General features: G+C 47.1%; 1 protein-coding gene across 2 annotated transcripts; it reads left to right on the top strand.

The window, feature by feature from the left end:
* The first annotated feature begins 2,452 nt into the window (after positions 1 to 2,452).
* Positions 2,453 to 14,352, top strand: ELP6 (elongator acetyltransferase complex subunit 6). Of its 2 annotated transcripts, none has more exons than XM_041764623.1 (7): positions 2,453 to 2,759; positions 4,416 to 4,494; positions 5,794 to 5,864; positions 8,598 to 8,755; positions 10,142 to 10,343; positions 12,077 to 12,223; positions 13,374 to 14,352. In XM_041764623.1, the coding sequence occupies exons 1-7, from the start codon at positions 2,511 to 2,513 to the stop codon at positions 13,500 to 13,502; spliced, it is 1,035 nt and encodes a 344-aa protein (XP_041620557.1). In that variant the 5' UTR covers positions 2,453 to 2,510; the 3' UTR covers positions 13,503 to 14,352. The 2 variants fall into 2 exon arrangements, with proteins under 2 accessions (XP_041620557.1, XP_041620558.1); XM_041764624.1 differs by having other exon boundaries at positions 2,578 to 2,759; positions 8,598 to 8,716.
* Positions 14,353 to 19,661: the final 5,309 nt, after the last annotated feature.

The following is a 19,661-nucleotide window of genomic DNA, read 5'->3' as shown; positions in this document are numbered from 1 at the left end:
GAGAGACAGAGAGAGAGAGGGGGGGGGAGAGAGAGAGAGAGAGAGAGACAGGCAGAGAGCAGAGGGAGAAGCAGGCTCCATGCAGAGGGAGAAGCAGGCTCCATGCAGGGAGCCTGATGTGGAACTCGATCCTGGGTCTCCAGGATCAGGCCCTGGGCTGAAGGTGGCGCTAAACCGTTGAGCCACCTGGGCTGCCTAGAAAAAAATTTTTTTAAAGAGTATTAGAACATCATTATAGGATTTGGGCTTGTTAGGTGATTGGGAGGAGGGTTTGGGATTGGATGCTGTCAGAAAGAAGGGTTAATTCCATGATCAAGTATCTTAATAAACTTCCTCTACAGGGAGGGCTGACAAGAGTGAGGCTAAAGCTGTGATGGTAAAGAAGCAGTAGTCCATTAGCTGGGAGAGGGGATATGTGGTAGTCTGGCTTGGACAATATTCCTGTTTCTTGTTTAGCGTAACTATAGAGTGGACTTGTTTTGTCCTGATCCATCATAATCAGTTTGATATTGATGTTTTGTGAAATTGTTTATGCTCAACAGGACAACACCAAGAACTAGTTGTGACAGGCCAGCTCCTGGATGCCAGGGGCTGCTTTTCTCTTTCTTGCATATCAGTAAGCGTGTAACATCCCATTCTTGGCTGGAGAATCTAAGTAATTTTGACACAGAGAAGCAGCCTCGATTTCCAGCCCAGGTGGGGATTTTCAAGTAAGAGAATGACTACTTAACATGTATCCTAAAAAGCACATACACACACTTTTTTGGGGGTACCTGGGTGGCTCAGTGGTTGAGTGTCTGCCTTAGGCTCAGGTCGTTTTCCTGAGGTCCTGGCATCGAGTCCCACATCAGGCTCCCCTTAAAGAGCCTGCTTATCCCTCTGCCTATATCTCTGCCTCTCTCTGTGCCTCTCTCATGAATAAATAAAATCTTTAAAAAAAAACCTTTTTTTATTGAAGTACAAACCTACAATATTGTAATAGTTTCAGGTGTACAATATAATGATTCAACAATTCCATACATTTCTCAGTGCTCATCAGGGTGCTCCCCTTTTTGCCTTGTTGCATCCGAGAGAGCAACCTGGGTCAGTAGCAGCTCTACTGGAGCCACCTGAGGATAGACGGCCAGGGTTCTTGCCTGCTCAAACCAGTAAGGTCTGATCCAGAAATACAGCCTCAATTTTTGCTGTCAGTGTTCCATCAATATGCGAAGGACATAGGTTTCATTAAGTTGGATTAAGTGAACTTCCTTGACTGGGTCATCCAAGATACCTACCTTGACGCCAACTCATCATACATAAAATTAAAAATATTTCAATTATGAGTGTTTTAATGCGGAAAAAAAGTGTACTCTTACCTTTATCTATTTTACCCATCCCAAACCACCTCCCCATTCCACATCTATCTTAACCTCGCGATATGCACTGGAAACCTTGGTCCACTTTACAATCTGGGCCAGATAGTGACCCCTGACACACATCTGTGCTGTTTCCAGCCTATCAACAAAACGCTACTTCATGTAAATTTTACCTGAAAGCCATCCTTTGCCAAATCCTAAAATAACTCCCTTTCCTTTGTTTGGTGACAGGCCCCTGGACTCTATTGGTATGCTACCTCCCTCATTGCATTGAGTAAGTAAACTCAATTTTGTTGAATTACAGGCTTCTCTCCGGTGCTCTGAGGCTCACTGGTAGATATAAATGTTATGGAAAAAGAAAAGTAGGGGAAAAGCATGTGTTGGAGAAAGGGGAGTTGCAATTTATTATTTTTTTATATATTTTAAATTTTATTTATTCATTCATGAGAGACACAGGGAGAGAGAGAGAGAGAGACAGAAGCAGGCTCCATGCAGGAAGCCCGACGTGGGACTCGATCCTGGGACTCCAGGATCACACCCTGTGCTGAAGGCAGGTGCTAAACCACTGAGCCACCCAGGCATCCCCAGGCAGTTGCAATTTAAACAGGAAGGTCAAGAAAGGCCTTGGTTAGTGACATCTGAACGAAGATCTCAAAAAAGTGGGAGATTTTAAAAAATCTTCTGAGTATTTGGGAAAACCGAATTCTAGGAAGGAGGCACGGTTGGTGCACAAGTCCTGAGTAGGGGCACGCAAGGTGTGCTCCAATCACATTTTCAGTGTTCCTACCCCGACAACCTCTTTAATTCCGAACCTACCCCTACCCCACCGTTACTCCCTTATCCTGCTTTTGCTTTTTTCCAAGAACTTTTCTATACGCAATTCCGTGCATATTGCGTTCGTTTTCTGCTTGGCGAGCAAGGGCGGGCGTCCTCACCCATCTCGCTCGCAAAGCAGCCCGAGCTCCGAGCCGTGAGGGACACACAGTAGGAGCTCGACAGGCACGTGTGGAGGCCCGGGGCCGCGGAGAGGGCAAGGCCAAGAGTTCGCGGAGGAGACCTGCCCTGCGGGGCTTCGGGGGCCACCGCGAGGCCTCCCGCGCGGCGGACCCCGGAAGAGGGCGCTGCAGGACCAGCGCCCGCTACCACGCCCGCCGGATGCGCGCTCTCGCGCGTGCGCCGGCGGCGGCCGGGTCCGGGCGCCCGCCTGATTGGCTGCGGCGGCGCCTGGAAGTGGCGTTGCGCGTGCGCGCTTCCCCCGCGCGGGCCCGAGTGGCGTGTAGCTCCTCGACCTCCGTGGTCCCCGCCGCCGCCCCGGCTCCCGCTTCGGGACGCCAGTGCCCGCAGCCCGGAATGTTCCCGGAACTCAATAACCTTCTCAACACCACCCCTGACAGGGCGGAGCAGGTAGGACGTCGCGCGGTGGGAAGGGGGGGCGGGTCCCGGAGCGTGGCGGAAGACCACGGCGCCGGATGAAGCACTTGTGTACCGTGGGAAAGACGCGACGTCGGTGGGCACGGGGGCGCCTGGGAATTGTAGTCCCGGGAAGGGCCGCCCCGGGAACTGGGCTCGGCGCTGGCCCCGCATACCCTCGAAAGTGCCCGGGAAACGGTCGACTGTGCAGTGGCTTACGTTCCCAGACGTGTACTGGGGTGCCCTGTGCGTCCTCCCTGGGGTGGGCGTCCCGGCGCCCAGAGCAGGTTGCCTGAGGGTCGGGAGTGAACACTCTTCCTCCTCTTCCTCTTCGTGGTCTTGAATGGTGCTCTTCCAAATTGCTCTCGGTCAGCGTCGGCTTGGATCAAGTCGGCCTTGGGCACAACAGCTTCGCCACTTTGTTTTTTCCACCCTCCTTCCCGCAGTCCGGGGCATCCCGAGATTTTTCACATTTTAAATCTGGAGTGTTACTTCTCCCAGGAACTTAACCGGGTTTATTTTATAACCTTTGTCTTCCTAAGGAAATGGCAAGCTCCTCCAGGCAGCTAAGACACCACGTGTACCAGTCAGGCCTTTTTTTTTTTTTTTTTTTAAGATTTTATGTATTTATTCATGAGACACGCACACACAGAGGCAGACACAGGCAGAGGGAGAAGTAGGCTCCATGCAGGGAGCCTAAAATGGGACTTGATCCTGGGTCTCCAGGATCACACCCTGGGCTGAAGGCAGCGCTAAACATCTGAGCCACCGGGCTGCCCCCAGTCAGGCCTTTTTAATAGGCAAATTACAGTTTTTAATAGACCCTGTGGATTTCAGTTCCCCAAGCCAGCAGGTGGCACTGGCGACCTTGCTAGTTAGTACTGGCACCTCCTAAGTGTTCACCCCAGGGCCAGAGTAGCGAAGTAATGGAGGATCAGAGTGGGCACCAGGAAATGACGGCACTGGAGATGACCCTCAAGTTCTGATAGTCCAATCTTTCATGTTCTATAAGTGAAAAAAGGTCAGAACATGGAAGTGTTATCTGGTACCACTTGATCCCGACCTCCCCTATCACTGACAAGGAACTGGAGATGGCAAGAGCAGGGCAGCCAGCCACTGTGGAGACCATCTCTAGGGGTCTTTCCAGGACTTTCCATGATTAGAGCTCTGCCTGAAGCAGTGTCCAGGGCCATTGGGGTGAGAACCTTGTCACTGGAGGTCTCTGTCAACTACTGCCACTCCCTTCTCCCCCACTCTGTTGGACAGAATTGGTATCAGAAATAGGAAAGAAGTTGGATCAGATTAGTTTTTTTGAAGGTCCATTCCAATCTTGGCAGGCTGTGATTTTTGTTGGATTCTGATGGTAAAAGCTTCTTTTGTTCAGGATCTAGTTCTCCCAAGACTGATCCCTGAGTTACCAAAGTGAATGAGGAAGAGAGGCATTTTATTCTTTGTCTTGGGAAACTGGAAGCTGAGATAGGCTTGCTGCTTGTAAGTGACTTAATAGCAATCACTTTAATTGTTGGCTTTTCCAGAGTTTTGACTTATTTTCTTCTTTTTGGTAATCCGTGTGTGTGTGTGTGTGTGTGTGTGTGTGTAGATACTGACCTCTTTCCAGGGAGTCTAATTCACCTTTTTGTGTTCTTGTAGGGGAAACTGACTCTACTCTGTGATGCTAAGACAGATGGCAGCTTCCTTGTGCACCACTTTCTCTCCTTCTACCTCAAAGGTATAAGACTCGTTGATGCTGTAAAAAGAAACCTAAGGCAATGGGAATAGTATTTTTTTAAAAGATTTTATTTATTTATTTATGAGAGACACAGAGAGAGAGGCAGAGACACAGGCAGAGGGAGAAGCAGGTTCCATGCAGGGAGCCCGATGCGGGACTCCAGGATCAGGCCCCGGGCCGAAGGCGCTAAACCACTGAGCCACCCAGGGATCCCCTGCAACGGGAATAGTATTAACCAACCAGGGGTTTGATGTTTGGGTAACAGGTTACTTGACTGTCTTGTTCCCTGCCCATCCCTCCCAAAGGGTGATATATACTCTCTGTATCCATGTCCTAGTTTCCCTTCTCTACCACTGTGTGGACACTGTCTCACTGAAACTCTTATGTGGCCTCCTGGTTTAGTTGCTCCTCATTCCTTGTTTATCTTGAGATGGTTTCTAAAGAACGTAGGAAAAGGAAAACTGAAGAGCCACTGTAATTTATATATGGAAGTAGATAATAAGATGAAAACAGCCAAAATGAAAAAAAGACTCCTTTATCAACTGATTCTCCTTGAGCCCCTACTGAGCCAGGTCAGGATAGAGGGTAGAGTTGGTACTCTTAGTCGTAAAAATCCATAGCTCTGAAAGTTTTCTTTTCCAGGTGATATTATTGTCAGCACTAAAAGAGCAAGAGAATCTGTGGATAAATTATTAGAATAATTATGTTCAGTAAGGTAGCTAGAACTTCTTTCTGCTCCTCTCGTAACTTTTTGGATATAAGACCAGTTTTTTAAAAAATCAACTGTATTTTAGTACATCAATAGCAAACAGAAAAATATTTTTATTTTTTTATTTTTTTAAAGATTTTATTTATTTATTCATAGAGACACACACAGAGAGAGAGAGAGAGAGAGAGGCAGAGACACAGGCAGAGGGAGAAGCAGGCTCCATGCAGAGAGCCCGACGCGGGACTCGATCCAGGGTCTCCAGGATCACGCCTGGGGCTGCAGGCAGCACTAAACCACTATGCCACCGGGGCTGCCCGAAAAATATTTTTAAAAAACCACAATTTATTTATAGTAGAACAAAGTACAATATCTAGCAATACACGTAACAGAAGTACATCTTAGGGTCAATGAAATAAGATATAATTATTATATAAGAAAAAAGTGCATCTTAAGATCAGATTGGTTGTATCAGGTTGCAAGGCCCCTTGCGTCTGTCTAGACCTGCCTCAATGCTTTTGTTTCCAGAAGTATGGATTCTATGAGACTGATTGTAAGCAAAGACTTCATCAAAAATCTGTTTTGTTTTCTAGCTAACTGTAAAGTCTGTTTTGTGGCACTCATCCAGTCCTTCAGTCACTACAATATCGTGGGACAGAAGTTGGTAAATATTGAAGACCTCCTCAGTGCAGTCTCTGAGTATGTGGGTCATGCAGGTGTGAGTGGGGCCAAGGCTAGGCTCCTGTGTTTGGATTGTAGAGAACTTAGCAGGAGAGCCACTGAAGAAATCATGGAGTGCTGAACCCCTTATCTGAAGGGCTAAGGCCGCATCTCTACCTGTTTTATTAATTTAGAGTTTATAGAACCAGATCTGTTGTTAATTAATCAAATGCAGCTCTACTGACTCTGGACCAGTTAAGATTTTCTCCTCAGTGTGCGCTTTAATCTCAGTCCTCCTGAGTTGGAGATCACAGCTTGGTCTTCCACCAAGTTGAATGCCTCCTACTGTCTCCCTAAGTTTAGGGCTTAGGACCCAAATGTGGGGGGAGCTGCTTTTGTCACTTGTTCCTTACTTCATATTTGTCTGCCCTTCATCTTGTCAGATGCAGGTAGGCAAGAATAAGATGGCCAAGAGGTGTTGAACCTTCCGGCTTAGCCTAGGCCATCACCCATGACCTATGACCAGGGGGACTTACTGTTTTGTTTTTTGTTTTTGTTTCTGTTTTTTTGGTCTTGTTTTGTTTTTAATAGGCCAGCCTTAGGGAAAGAAGCAGGCCACACATTAGGAGTGATCATTGAAATGCCAGTGTTCTTACTGGGCCATGTCTTTGCCCAATGTCACTCTGATGGGGAGAAACACATGAGAGGATGAGAGGAGGGTAGACCCTTTCCCATCCTTTGCAGAGAAGGAGGAAATTCCTGTGTTAGAGGTGAGAGCTTGAGCTCAGGGAGAACGGTCATGTCAAGAACACACATTACATTCCACGTCTGTGAAGTGTGTCTCTGTGACTCTGGTATCTGTGTTTCTAGATAAGAAATCTGTGTACACTCATGTCCAGATTGGCTACTTTCCTCTCACCTTTGAATCATTATTATCAACACAGCAGGAATGGCGTGCACAGTACTGGGCAGGTGAAGGGCTAGAGTGTGAGCCTCCACACTCTTGGTGTGTTATTGAACTGCCATTAGTAGCATGGTAACGAGCAAGAGCAAAGGTAATAAATAGGAGTCTTTCTGGCTACCAGGGGTGGCTGTGGAGCTACATAGTGGAGGACGCTGGAGTGCGAATGAGCAATTGAAACTTGGTTTAGGGGCATGAGGAGCCTAGTCTGTTTTTGCACAGATTGAGCAGCTGGGTTGCATATATATATATATATATATATTTTTTTTAAAGATTTTATTTATTCATGAGACACAGAGAGAGAGAGAGAGAGAGAGAGGCAGAGACACTGGCAGAGGAAGAATCAGGCTTCAGGCAGGGAGCCCGATGTGGGACTCGATCCTGGGTCTCCAGGATCAGGCCCTGGGCTGAAGGCGGCGCTAAACCGCTGAGCCACCCGGGCTGCCCTGGGTTGCATATTTAAATTATATCCATCTTTGTTTGTCGAAATGCAGATTCCTGGGCCCTGCCTGCAAAGCTTCTGGTTCTGGAGTTGTGGAGTGGCACTCAGGGATCTGCCTTTTTAATCGAGTGACACAAGAGCTTCTTTTTTTTTTTTTTTTTTTAATTTTTTTTTTTTTTTTTTATTTATGATAGTCACCGAGAGAGAGAGAGAGAGAGAGAGAGAGAGAGAGAGAGAGGCAGAGACACAGGCAGAGGGAGAAGCAGGCTCCATGCACTGGGAGCCCGATGTGGGATTCGATCCCGGGTCTCCAGGATCGCGCCCCGGGCCAAAGGCAGGCGCCAAACCGCTGCGCCACCCAGGGATCCCGACACAAGAGCTTCTTAATCGGGTAGTTCATGAAGAGCCATATTAAGTTCTGGTCTAGGGGCACCTGGCTGGCTCAGTCCAAAGAGCATGTGATTCTTAATCTTGGGGTCATGAGTTTGAGCCCAAGCCCTATGTTGGAGGTAGAGATAATTTTAAAAATAAAAAAACTTAAAAAAAAAGTCTAGAGCAGGGGTTGACAAACCATAGCCATATCCATTTGTGTATGAATTGTGTGCGGCTGCTGTCACTCTACCGAATTGAGTTAATTACAGCATAGACTGTATGGCCTGCAAAGCCTGTTTTGCCCTTTGCAGAGAAACTTTGCCCACCTTTGAACTAGTGCATCAGGAATTCATTTTGCTTAGCTCTCATGAGAGTGCCTCCTCAGAGAAGAGGAAAGAAAACAAGAACTTGCTGGCGATAAGATCTTCGTGTAATACAGGCAGTTTGGCAGTTATGATCTATGAGTTATGTTATTGAAAGCCTCAGAGCAGGTCTGAGGTCCTGTGCCACTGATGGGCACACAAGAGGGTTGTGAAATTCAAAGCCAAGATCTGGCCCTTCTGCAACAGCATTTTTCAGACCTCGGTCATTCTCCCACTGTTTTGTTGTCATCATGATTGTGTCTAAATGTACATAACGTTTAAATACGTACATTTAAAAAGGAAGTTTTATGACACAATTGCAAATTAAAAGCAAGTATTCAGGGGTCATGAAAATGAACATGTGAGCAAGGTGTCAGTTTTTTTTGTCAAGTGACAAATGTAAAGGCACACCTGAGCACAGTGGGGATTGTGAGTTGGGAACATCCAGTGGAAAGAAGTCATAGGCCCCATCCGAAGGTGGACAGGTGCACATTTGCAGGGTTTAGAGTGTGTCCTGTCCTCTTTTGTGAGCTGGAGTCTGACCTCTACGATGGGTTCCCCTGCGGGACATGGTGATTCACTCTCCTCTGTGTTGTTTAGGGTGTCAGCCTGACTGCAGCACGGGAATGTGGGCAGCTTGTGTTCCTGGAGGGTCTCAAGTCTTCCGTGGATGTCTTCTTCCGGGCTCAGGCGGAGCCACACCCTCTGCAGTTCCTCAGGTCAGCCAGCCTGCAGCCCTGCTCAGAAGTGCACACCTGGTAGGTGGGCCCATACCGGGCTCGCCATGTGATTCTTCCCCCAACTATGCTGGGGACGCAGCTGGCTTCAGTTGGCAGACACTTCCCTGGTGTTGCAGCTTTATCAGAAAGCCCTTGGCTTTGTATGGCTCTATATGGCTGACCCAGATGCTATGGAAAGCATTATTTGCTGGGAGTATAGCAGAAGAGTATGTTTTTCCCAATCCTGGCTCAGAACCCTAGAACACACTTTTATTCTGTTTTTGGCTTGATACAGGGCTCAGCAGAGTATGGGCCATGGGCCAGCTACCTGCTTTTGTAAATAAAGATTTATTGGAATAGCTGCATTCACATATTTGCATATTGTCCCTGGCTCTCTAGCACTCCAACCAGCAGAGTTGGGTAGTTGAGACAGAGACCATATGGCCCACAAGCCCAAAATACTACTGTTGCCCTTTAAGAACAAGTTTGTTAACCCTGGGTTTGCTATTTTGAGATTGGTTTTCCTGTTTCTTGTCCTTGAAGAGTGTCAGCCACAAACATAGCTCTGTGCATACTCCTCACCTGGCTGCTGTTCTTCCTCCACTACAAAAGAGTCCATACGGGAAGTCTCCCCACCACGCCCCCTCTCTTAGACTCAGCCTTATGCAGCAGCCTGAAGGCCATGTAGAGTCAGAAGGTCTTATGCCCTGACTTTGTGTGATCTCACATACAGCCTATTCTGTTTCTGAATCTGGGTGTCTTTGTCTGAATGATGGGCCTGGTTATACCTCACCCCCAGGTTGTGGGGGTTGTCTTCGCTGTTAGCGGTGCTCGGATGTGGAGTGTGGGCCTGTGCCTAGGCCCTGTACTCTCGTGCTTTCTGAGCCTCTTTTGCTGGGAAGTGACTGCCAAGGGTAGTCACTGGGGAGGCGGAGGTAGCTGGGCCATCTTGTTCAGAAACAGGTGGAATCTGTTAGGTACACAAACAGCCTCAGACCTTGGCCTGTCACCGACAGGTCACATGAATTGCTGTTTAGCTTTTTGTACACATTATGACCTCCCGGGAAGGCTTCTCCTGCCGGCCCAATCCAGGTTAATCTTCTGATGCCCTAAGATCTGAGGCTCTCCCTCAGAGAGGGGCTGTGTGGTGTTACTTGAGAATCCAGGAGACTGACTGCTTTTGTGTCCCCCAGTTTCTAGCACAGTGCTTTGTACCTCGTAGGCCTCAAGGAGTGTTTGAAGTGCAGTTTGCTCATGTATGCATGCATTCCTTTTTCTTTCCAACCAGATCAGGAGCCCCTTTGGCTGAGGACTGTGATCCAGTTCTTTGCCTTCCCCCTCCTCTGCCCTGCCCTTTTCCTGTGGTGTTGCTTGGTCCCAGATAAACATTTGTAGAGAGTGATCGATCCTTGCCTGATGTTCCAGGGAGGCTGATGCTGGGAACCTGCAGCCACTTTATGAGTTTGTACGAGAGGCTCTGAAGCCCGCGGACGATGGGCAGGCTGCGTGGAGGTGCCCGGTGCTGCTGGTGGATGACCTCAGTGTGCTGCTGAGCCTGGGCATGGGGGCGGTGGCTGTGTTGGACTTCATTCACTACTGCAGAGCTGCTGTGTGCTGGGAACAAAAGGTATGGATTGGCTTGCTCTCTGTGCTCCTGCTTGTGGCCTCCATGGGCCCAGAGGGGTCCATACCTCCCTGGCTTGCAGTGATCTTTCTTGTTTATTTGCGTGAGGGTTTGGGTTTACTCTGGCAGGCCCAAAATCTTTTGGTCTCCCATGCTCCACTCCCCTACTTGCCACTGCAAAAAAATAAAGCCCTTAAAATTAAAAGGTTGACCAGTACTGTCTTGAATGTGGCCAGTCGTGTGTGGTACTGTACCGGTCCTAGCTCTGCACACACTCCCTTATGTCTTGGGATAAGTCATTATCACTCTGCCTGTGTTTTGATCAGTTGAGATGTAAACTGCTTTAAAAAAAATTGTGAGATGTGATGCAAGTATAGGACATAACCTTTATTGTCAAATTATGTGGCAGAAATGGGCATTTTGCTAAAACAGAGAGTTAAACAATGGTGGTAGACCCACCTATAAAACAGGAATGGCTGTTGTGCTTGCCTCACAGGAACCCAACTGTAAGAGTTTAGTGACATGCAGCTTGCAACACATCCGCACGGCATCTGGCCCACAGTGACCACTCTTCAGCATGTGGTGGTGCCCTGTGTGGTCAGGCTGGGGTGCTGGGCAGCAGTTGGGATGAACTAGTGGAGTCAGCCAGGGGTGCATATACCCAGCGATATGTGTTGAGCACCTCCTGTGTGCAAAGACTTGCCTGACAGTTGGGTTCAGGAGAACTTCCAGGGCCGTATGGCCATAATCACAGGGCTGGGAGCCAGGTGACATGGAGAGAATGGGAGGAAGAGGGAATGGAACAGTCGTGGATGCCTTGAGCAGCAACACTGAGGCAGGCACAATGCCTGCAGCTTAACTTGCTTTGTGACCCACTGCCACTTGTTTTGTAAAAATGTTTCTTATAGTTAAAAAAGTAAAGAGTGTGAGGAGGACTTTAGTAAAAAGTAATTGTCTCTTTCCCAACATGTATATTCTTCTAGAGAGTCTGTGCAATTGTGAACCTGTTTTACGTATGTTTGTGTCTCTGCATTTTTCATGTCACTGCTATGCCATTTCATAACATAGTATATTTTGGCATCCTTTGCCTGAAACAACACACAGATCGGCCACATTCTTTTTAACAACTGGACAGTCTTCCTTTGAAAGGACTTACTACTATTCAGGGTATCCCCTTCAACAGCTCGGCCTTCCCTCCAGTTCTGGTTGGTTAACTCCTACTGGCCCTGTTGACTTGGCTCATGTGTGCCCACCTCCTTGACTCTCTCTGGGCCAGATAGGATGCCTCTTCCCTGTGTTCACTCAGCCCCTCCTGCTCCCCTTTCTCCTAGCTCATGTCCTGTATTGTCTCTGGGGCCCACACCAATCCCCTCTTCTCCGTGCTGCGGGGTCTGGCTCATGCCGAGCACTCAGGAGCAGCTGACCAGATGACCAGGAGCCTGGTAGAAAGGTGGCACTTGGGCTGATATGGAGGACCATAGGCCAAGCCAAGCCTGGTTTAAGAGGGATTGAGCCGGCAGTGTAGGTTGGATGTGCTGGTGAGGCTGGAATTAGGGACCTGGAGCGCAGGCAATGGTCCTTCCCACGGTGGGGATGATTGCAGCAGCAGCAGCAGCAGCAGCATGGAGGCTGATCTGGGTAAAGACATGCAGGGGAGTGAAGATGCTGCAAGCCCAGTGCTCCCTTGATGGCCCTGCTGGGGGGATTGAATTTGCATCTTGATTTCTCTGTTGTAGGGAAACATAGTGGCCCTGGTACACGACAGTGGAGACGCTGAGGACGAGGAGAACGACATCCTTTTGAATGGCCTTAGTCACCAGAGCCACCTGATTCTGAGGGCCGAGGGTCTGGCTACTGGCTTCTGCAGGGACGTGCATGGGCAGGTACACAGGGGCTCACTGGGCATCAGCTCCTCACCCTGCGCCTGAGCCAAGACTGTACGTGGGATCGTGTCGGGCCCCAGGGGTTGTCTGGTTGGGGTGTTCCTTCAGGTGCTAGGGCAGCCTCAGGAGTTGTGTGAATGCAAGGCAGCGTCTGCTCCCGAGGGCACTAGCCTCAGGTACTAGTGCATGTTTTCCATGGTGACCCCATATGCGACCAAAGCGGAACTCTCTAAAAAGGAAACGGCCATCTAGAGCAGAATGCTGGGACCCTGCTGTCAGAATGGAAGGATGCTTCTGTGGGACCTCAGCAGGCTATGAATAAGAAGTTAGTGCTGCGTCTTTTAAAACACAAACCTGGGGGGAACCATACCCATAGCTGGGGGGGCTGTCACCCCCTCTGTTGCCTCTGACCAGAATGTTTGAGAACTCAGGCAGAAGCCAAGGGTCCTGCCTTGGGATGGAGGTCAGGTTCTAGCCCTCCAGAGGGCTGCCATGATTCTCTGCCTCTTGGACCTTCTCTTTCAGAACCATCCCCCAAAGCCTCCGTCACAGCTTCCAGGTTAGCTTGACATTGACCACTCTTGACCTATGAGGCACGGGTGGGAGTTTTGGCCCGGAGTCATTCACGGGCAGGTACAGAACAGAGAACAAATATGGGCAAGCCAAGGAAAGCCGTATCAGTGGTGTGTGTGTGCACAGCATGAGGAGAGGGTTTTGCCCAGCAGCTTGGGCCGCCTCTGAGGCCAGTCCCCCTGAGCATTCTAGCAAGCCTCGCATTGAGACAGATGAGGATAAAATAAATGAATGTACTGACTCTAATGAGTTGATTTTCAAAATCAGTGTAGCCAACAAAACCACACATAGAAAAAAAGACCAAAAGGGAACACATAAGAATACCTTAGTGGTTTTTCTCTGGATGGCGACTTTTCTTTCTCTTTCTCTTTCACAATTTCTGTGATGAGCGGCTGTCACTCCTGTAATGAAGGGGAGTGATCTCTGTAGTTGTAGTTAGCTGGTAAGAAGCTTTGTTTTAGAAGTGGGTCCCATGGCTGCATGGCACCTGACTGGGACCTCTGGAGGCCTTGGTCGCAGGTTGTGGAGGAGGCAGGGACTTGGGGGCTGCTTCCCTTTCATTCCTCTTGTTCCGTAGCTGAAGATCCTCTGGAGGACACCATCACAGCCTGCAGCCCAGCGGGACCGGAGCCTCACTTACCAGTACAAGATACAGGACAAGAGTGTGTCCTTTTTTGCCAAAGGAATGTCTCCTGCTATTCTGTGACCTGATTGAGAAGCAAACGTGGTGACCTTCGACTGTTTTCAGACGTGAAAGATAAAGCACCCAGCAGCAGTGGACCTGTACACCTTTGAAGTGGCATCTCAGCTTGGACCGGCAGCCCCACTGCGACACGGGGCAGGGAAAGGGTGCTCTGATGGCATGCCTTCGCTCCCCTGGGCCCTGTTAGAAAGCACAGAAGGACCTGCAACCCGGCCTCTGTGGAGAGGGACGGGCTGAAACAGGGTGAAAGTGGTCCCAGGAGCCTTTCATTATATCCGCGTCAGCCTCAACCACCCATTTTTGCTGTCGCCTTTCACAGCCAGAGTGGGTATGATTGTACCAGCTAGGAGACAGTTGGCAGGCCTCCGGGCGACACTGGATAATCATGGCTGCCGTGAGGAGAGTCCTCATGTCTTGGCTCCCTCGTAGTGGACTGTCTCATCCACTGCATCCTGCAGAGATGTTTGCCCTTCAGTCCAGTCAGAAAACCAGCTTCAGGAGTCTGGGCAGCGTCTCAAGGCTGTAGAACAGGCTGCAGGGAATGGAGCCTGACTCTGGAGTCCTCACTCGCTGACTGAGCCTCACAGAAACCAGGGGCAGGCTCCCCACTCGGGTCACCGGCTCGCTTCCTCCTGGTTTTCTGTGGTGAGAAGGGTAGAGAGTGTTCTTACTGCCAGGCAAGATGGGGCCTTGGCAACTTGCAGCCTCCCTCAGACGTGAGCTCTTGCCCTAGCGTCCCAGAGATGCCACACAGCCCATCAGCCAAGATCACCCGGGAGTGGACGCCAGGGGCCTTCCATAAACTGGGTACATTTTTGTTGTATGCAAATAAAACACTGATTCTAAAAGTAAATAACACTGCTCTGTAGGGATTGAGGAAATTTCATATCTATTGTTTAATTTTAACTTTTCATGTTTTTTAGTTTTTGTCAAAGGGAGCAATTCATCACTCCTCAATTCATACTCTTGTGTTACTTATCCCACTGATAACCAGTAACATTAGCCATTTTTTCCCCCAAAATAACACAGACTTGGTAGAATATTTGAAAATTATGTGTACAAGTCACTTAAGAAAGTGGTTATTAAGATCTAATGAGGGACGCCCGGGTGCTCAGTGGTTTGGTGCCGCCTTCGGCCCAGGGCATGATCCTGGAGACCCGGGATCGAGTCCCACATCGGGCTCCCTGCATGGAGCCTGCTTCTCTCTCTGCCTGTGTCTCTGCCTCTCTGTCTTTCGTGAATAAATAAATAAATAAAATCTTTTTAAAAAATCAATAAATAAAAAATAAAAATAAAAACACTTGTGGAGAAATTAATACCCTCTTTAAAAAATTTTTTTTAAAGATTTTTAAAAATCTATTCACAAGAGACACACAGAGAGAGGCAGAAACATAGGCAGAGGGAGGAGAAGCAGGCTTCATGCCAGGCTCCATGGGACTTGATCCCAGAAGTCCAGGATCACACCCTGAGCTGAAGGAAGATGCTGAACCACTGAGGCATCCCAATATCCTCTTATTAGATGTTTTTTAGTATCGGAAAATAAATGATCTGATTTTGTGGAACTTTTTACTTTTTTTTTTTTTTTTTAAGTAGGCTTTATGCCAACAGGGAGCCCAATGCAGGGCTTGAACCCATGACCCTGAGATCAAGACCTGAGCTGAAATTAAGAGCTTGATGCCTAACCAACTGAGCCACCCAGGTGAACCTGATTTTGTGGATTTTTCTATAGTGTCTTTGACATAGGGATGTAGGTGACTTTTTAAAATTTATAACTTATCCTATAGTTTTTCTAAACTACTCTATAATTTTCCAATTGATGTTTCTGAATTTTTAGATATTTTTCTTGTTTTCCTTTTTTCAGATATTAACATCTGCAAATATATGCCAACCTTGCTTAATTTTCCTTTAAGTAGGGAAAATTTTTTATTGAAGTATAGTTGACTTATTTTTTTTAAGGTTTTATTTATTTATTTGACAGAGAGAAAGAGCACAAGCTAGCAGAGGGGTGGAAGGAGAGGGAGAAACAGACTCCCACTAAGCAGGGAGCCCGATGCAGGGCTTGATCCCAGGACGGTGGGATCATGACCCAAGCTGAAGGCAGATGTCCAACCGACCAAGCCACACAGGCTTGACTTACTAGTTTCAGGTGTACAACATAGTGATTCGACAGTTATATACATTATGAAATGCTCACCACCATACAAGTAATGGTAATTTTCATCTGTCACCATGCAAAGTTATTACAATATTATTGACTATATTTCCTATGATGTATTTTGCATCCCTGTGACTTACTTATTTTATAACTGAAAGTTTGTACCTCTTGATCCCCTCCACCTATTTTGCCTATCCTCCTACCCCCCTCCTGTCGAGGGACCACCTTCTCTGGATTTATGTATCTTTCTGTTTTTTATTTGTTTTTATATTCCATACGTAAGTGAAATCATGTTATTTGTCTTTCTCTGAGTTATTTCACTTAGTATAATACCCTCTAGGTCCATCCATGTTGTCACCAATGGCAACAGTTCTCTCTCTCTTTTATTAAAGTTTTTATTTATTTGAGAGAGAGTATGAGCAGGGGATAGGGGCAGGAGGAGAGGAAGGAGGTGACTCTTCACTAAGCAGAGAGCCTGTTGTGAGGCTTGATCCCAGGACTCTGGGATCACAACCTGAGCCGAAGGCAGACACTTAACCAACTGAGCCACCCAGGTGCCCAGTTCATTCTTCTTTATAGCTGAGTGATATTCCTGTGTGTGTGTGTCTATGTGTGTGTGGGATCTTCTTTATCCATTCATCTATTAATGGGATACTTGAGTTGCTTCCATATCTTAGCTGTTGTAAATAGTGCTGCAATAAACATAGGGGTGCATTATCTTTTCAAATTAGTATTGTTTTCTTTGGGTAAATACCCACAAGTAGAATTACTGGTCATGTAGTATTTCTATTTTTAATTTTTTGAGGAACCTCCATATCTTCCACAGGAGCTGTACCAGTTTACCATCTCATCAATAGTGCATGAGAATTCCTTTTTTCTCCACATCTTCTCTGATACTTGTTATTTGTGTTTTTGATTCTAGCCATTCTGACAAGTATGAAGTGATAGCTCATTGTGGTTTTGATTCGCATTTCCCTGATGATGAGTGATGGTGAGCATCTTTTCATGTGGCTGTTGCCATCTGGATGTCTTCTTTGAAAAATGTCTATTTAAGGTCCACTGCCCATTTTTTAATTGGACTTTTTTTTTTCTTCAGTGTTGAGTTGCAGGAGCTTTTTATGTATTTTAGATATTAACCCCTTATCACATATCATTTGCAAATTTCTTCTATTTGGTCAGTTGCGTTTTCATTTTGTTAATGACTTTCTTTGCTATGCAGAAGTTTGTTTAGTTTGATGTAGCTCCAATAGTTTATTTACCCCCGAATAACTTTAGTCAGCATTTTGAAATTTGTTAAGAGTGGTGTGAAGGTATTTACTGTCTTCATTTCTGTTTTTAAGGGAATAGGAAGCATTTTTTAGAGTAATTCTTTTAAAATACATTAATTATCAAGTCAGTGAAATAACTTTGGAAAGGGAAAGGAAAAAGAAATGCTCTTTAGGCCTGGGTGGCTCAGGCAGTTAAGTGTCTGCCTTCAGCTCAGGTCGTGATCCCTGGGTCCTGGGATGGAGTGTTGTATCGGGCTTCTTACTCCCTGGGAAGTCTGCTGCTCTCTCTCTCTCCCTCTGCCCCTCTCCACCGCTCATTTTATTCTCTCTTTCAAATAAATGAATAAAAATCTTAACAAAAATTTTCCTCAATCTCCTGTCCCCCCTTTTATAGTTTAATAAGTAATTATTAGTGAATTCTGTACTTTCTCAGCCTTATTGAAATATCGGCACTATTTTTCCTGTGGATGATTTGAGAGCATTTCTCTGCTGTGTGAGCCCTGGATTCTTTTTATAGCCTTGTCTTACTGGTATTTGTTGTATTTTCTATAACCTGCTATTTATGTTAGGCTTGCTAAGATTTTTAAATTAATATTATTGAGATATTATGCAATCTGTATTTGTAAGCAAAAATGAGCTGTAGTTTTTTGCTTATCTCTTTGAGCTTGGCTGCTTGAGCATTAGGACAACATATGCCTTGGGGTACCTGGATAGCTCAGTTGGTTGAACATCTGACTCTTGGTTTCAGCTCAGGTCATGATCTCAGAGTCTTGGGTTCAAGCCCCATGTCAGACTCTGCACTTGGCAGGGAGTCTCCTTAAGGATTCTCTCCCCTCTTCCCCTACCCCTCCTCCCTCAAATAAATAAAAAAATCTTTAAAAAAATAGCAATATATGCCTCATAAACCATGTTGAGGAATTCACTATATTTTATATACATTGAAATTCTTAGTGTTTTTTATCCCAGATTAGGGCTTGCGTTGGTCAAGGTCAAGTAGTTTTTTTTTTTTTTTTTTTTTTTTTTTTTTTTTTTTTAAGGTCAAGTAGTTTTTTGATGTAGTTTAAAAATATTTCTTTGTTATTGGTCTGTATATATTATAACTTTGTTGTGCCAGTTTTAGTACTATTTATTTCTGAAATAGTTATCCATTCAATTTATTTTTTATTTTTTATTATTATTTTTTTACTAAGGGAGAGAATGAGAGCCTCATTCTCCCAAGCAATGGCTCTTAGAGCTTCTACCAGGCCCGTACAAGTCATGTTCACTCATGACTGTTGGCCAAAGCAAGACATGTGACCAAAGATGACACTAGAGAGGGAAGTGCACTCACCCTGCCTGGAGGCACCACTGTCACTTGACAATGGGCATGCCTGTGTGTATGATCCCTTCACAGAAAGGGAACAGGGAATAATCAACTGTAATGATATTACTCACGTTACACTCAGGTGTCCTCTCCAAATTACCATCAGGACTCAGGTGTCCTCTCCAAATTACCATCTAAAACCAGAGGCCAGGGGATCCCTGGGTGGCTCAGGTGGACACTCCAAACACTCAGGTGTCCTCTCCAAATTATCCTCAGGACTCAGGTGTCCTCTCCAAATTACCATCTAAAACCAGAGGCCAGGGGATCCCTGGGTGGCTCAGCGGTTTAGCGCTAACCCTAACCCTAACCCTGCCTTTGGCCTAGGGTGTGATTCTGGAGTCCGGGGAGCAAGTCCCGTGTCGGGCTCCCTGCATGGAGCCTGCTTCTCCCTCTGCCTATGTCTGCCTCTCTATGTCTCTCATGAATAAATAAATAAAATCTTTAAAAAATAAAACCAGAAGCCAATCCCAAATACAGAGCAAAATCGTAAACGTCACTTTAGACCAAGGTCAGTTGTCTCCACTCTTGTTTAATTTCCCTGTGACAATAGTGTGATGGGGAGGGAGGGAGGCAAAACGTGGGTGGCATTGGACAGGTGGTCCTGAGTCCAGTGGAAATGAATGGGTGTGAAGGAGGGGGTATGACTCTGAAGAAACCTTAGAAGGGGCCAGGGGGCTACACCGGCAGAAGAGCCGCTCCTGAGTCCAACCTTGCATTATGCTAGATCTACATCTTAAGCCGTCCGAGAGCTGCTGTCCCTGAGGGCAGGATTAGGGTCTGCCCTGGGGTAGGTGGGGCTGATCCGTATACTCGAGACCCGGCCCCGCGAGAGCGAGAGGGATGCGATCGGGATCCCCGCGCGGGCCCCGGGCAGCATCCCGGGGTGGCCAGCGCTGGGCGGGCCAGGACCTGTGCCGCAGCGCGGGCGAAGCCTCCTCCGTTCCCCTGTGTTAGGCTCAGTAAGGAGACTTGCTCGCCGATGAGTGCTCCGCTCGGCACCCGGCACAGAGTAAACGCTCAGCGGACGCGGCTGTGACACGGGCCGTGTAAAAACGGCTAAATGCCCGTCGGCGAATGGGAAACAGCACCCTAAGCCCGCCATCCAGACATATCCACCCACTACACAGCCGCAGCACCCAGACCCCACCTTCTCCGTGGATGTCTTTCAATAAAAAATGAGATCGTACGTTACAGCTCACTTTGCACCATCTTTCAAGCACGAGTTTCAACATCAGTTAAGTATTCATGAAACTCATCCTTTAAAAAGACTGCGAGGAAACTCCTTTTATGGACAAGGTTTATCGACCCATCTGTATTTGTCGTGCCTCTATCTGTATTGTCACTTTTAATTTTTTGCTGTTTTCAACGGGGACCTA

This window comes from Vulpes lagopus, chromosome 7 (genome assembly GCF_018345385.1).
Source record: "Vulpes lagopus strain Blue_001 chromosome 7, ASM1834538v1, whole genome shotgun sequence".
Classification (NCBI taxonomy): domain Eukaryota; kingdom Metazoa; phylum Chordata; class Mammalia; order Carnivora; family Canidae; genus Vulpes; species Vulpes lagopus.
This window is presented reverse-complemented; position numbering and strand designations above follow the sequence as displayed.

Coding starts and splice junctions, on each gene's coding strand:
- ELP6 (XM_041764623.1), top strand. CDS start 2,511: ATGCGCGCTCTCGCGCGTGCGCCGGCGGCGGCCGGGTCCGGGCGCCCG. Junction 4,495..5,793: donor TCTCTCCTTCTACCTCAAAG/GTATAAGACTCG, acceptor TTTGTTTTCTAG/CTAACTGTAAAGTCTGTTTT. Junction 10,344..12,076: donor CTGTGTGCTGGGAACAAAAG/GTATGGATTGGC, acceptor TCTCTGTTGTAG/GGAAACATAGTGGCCCTGGT.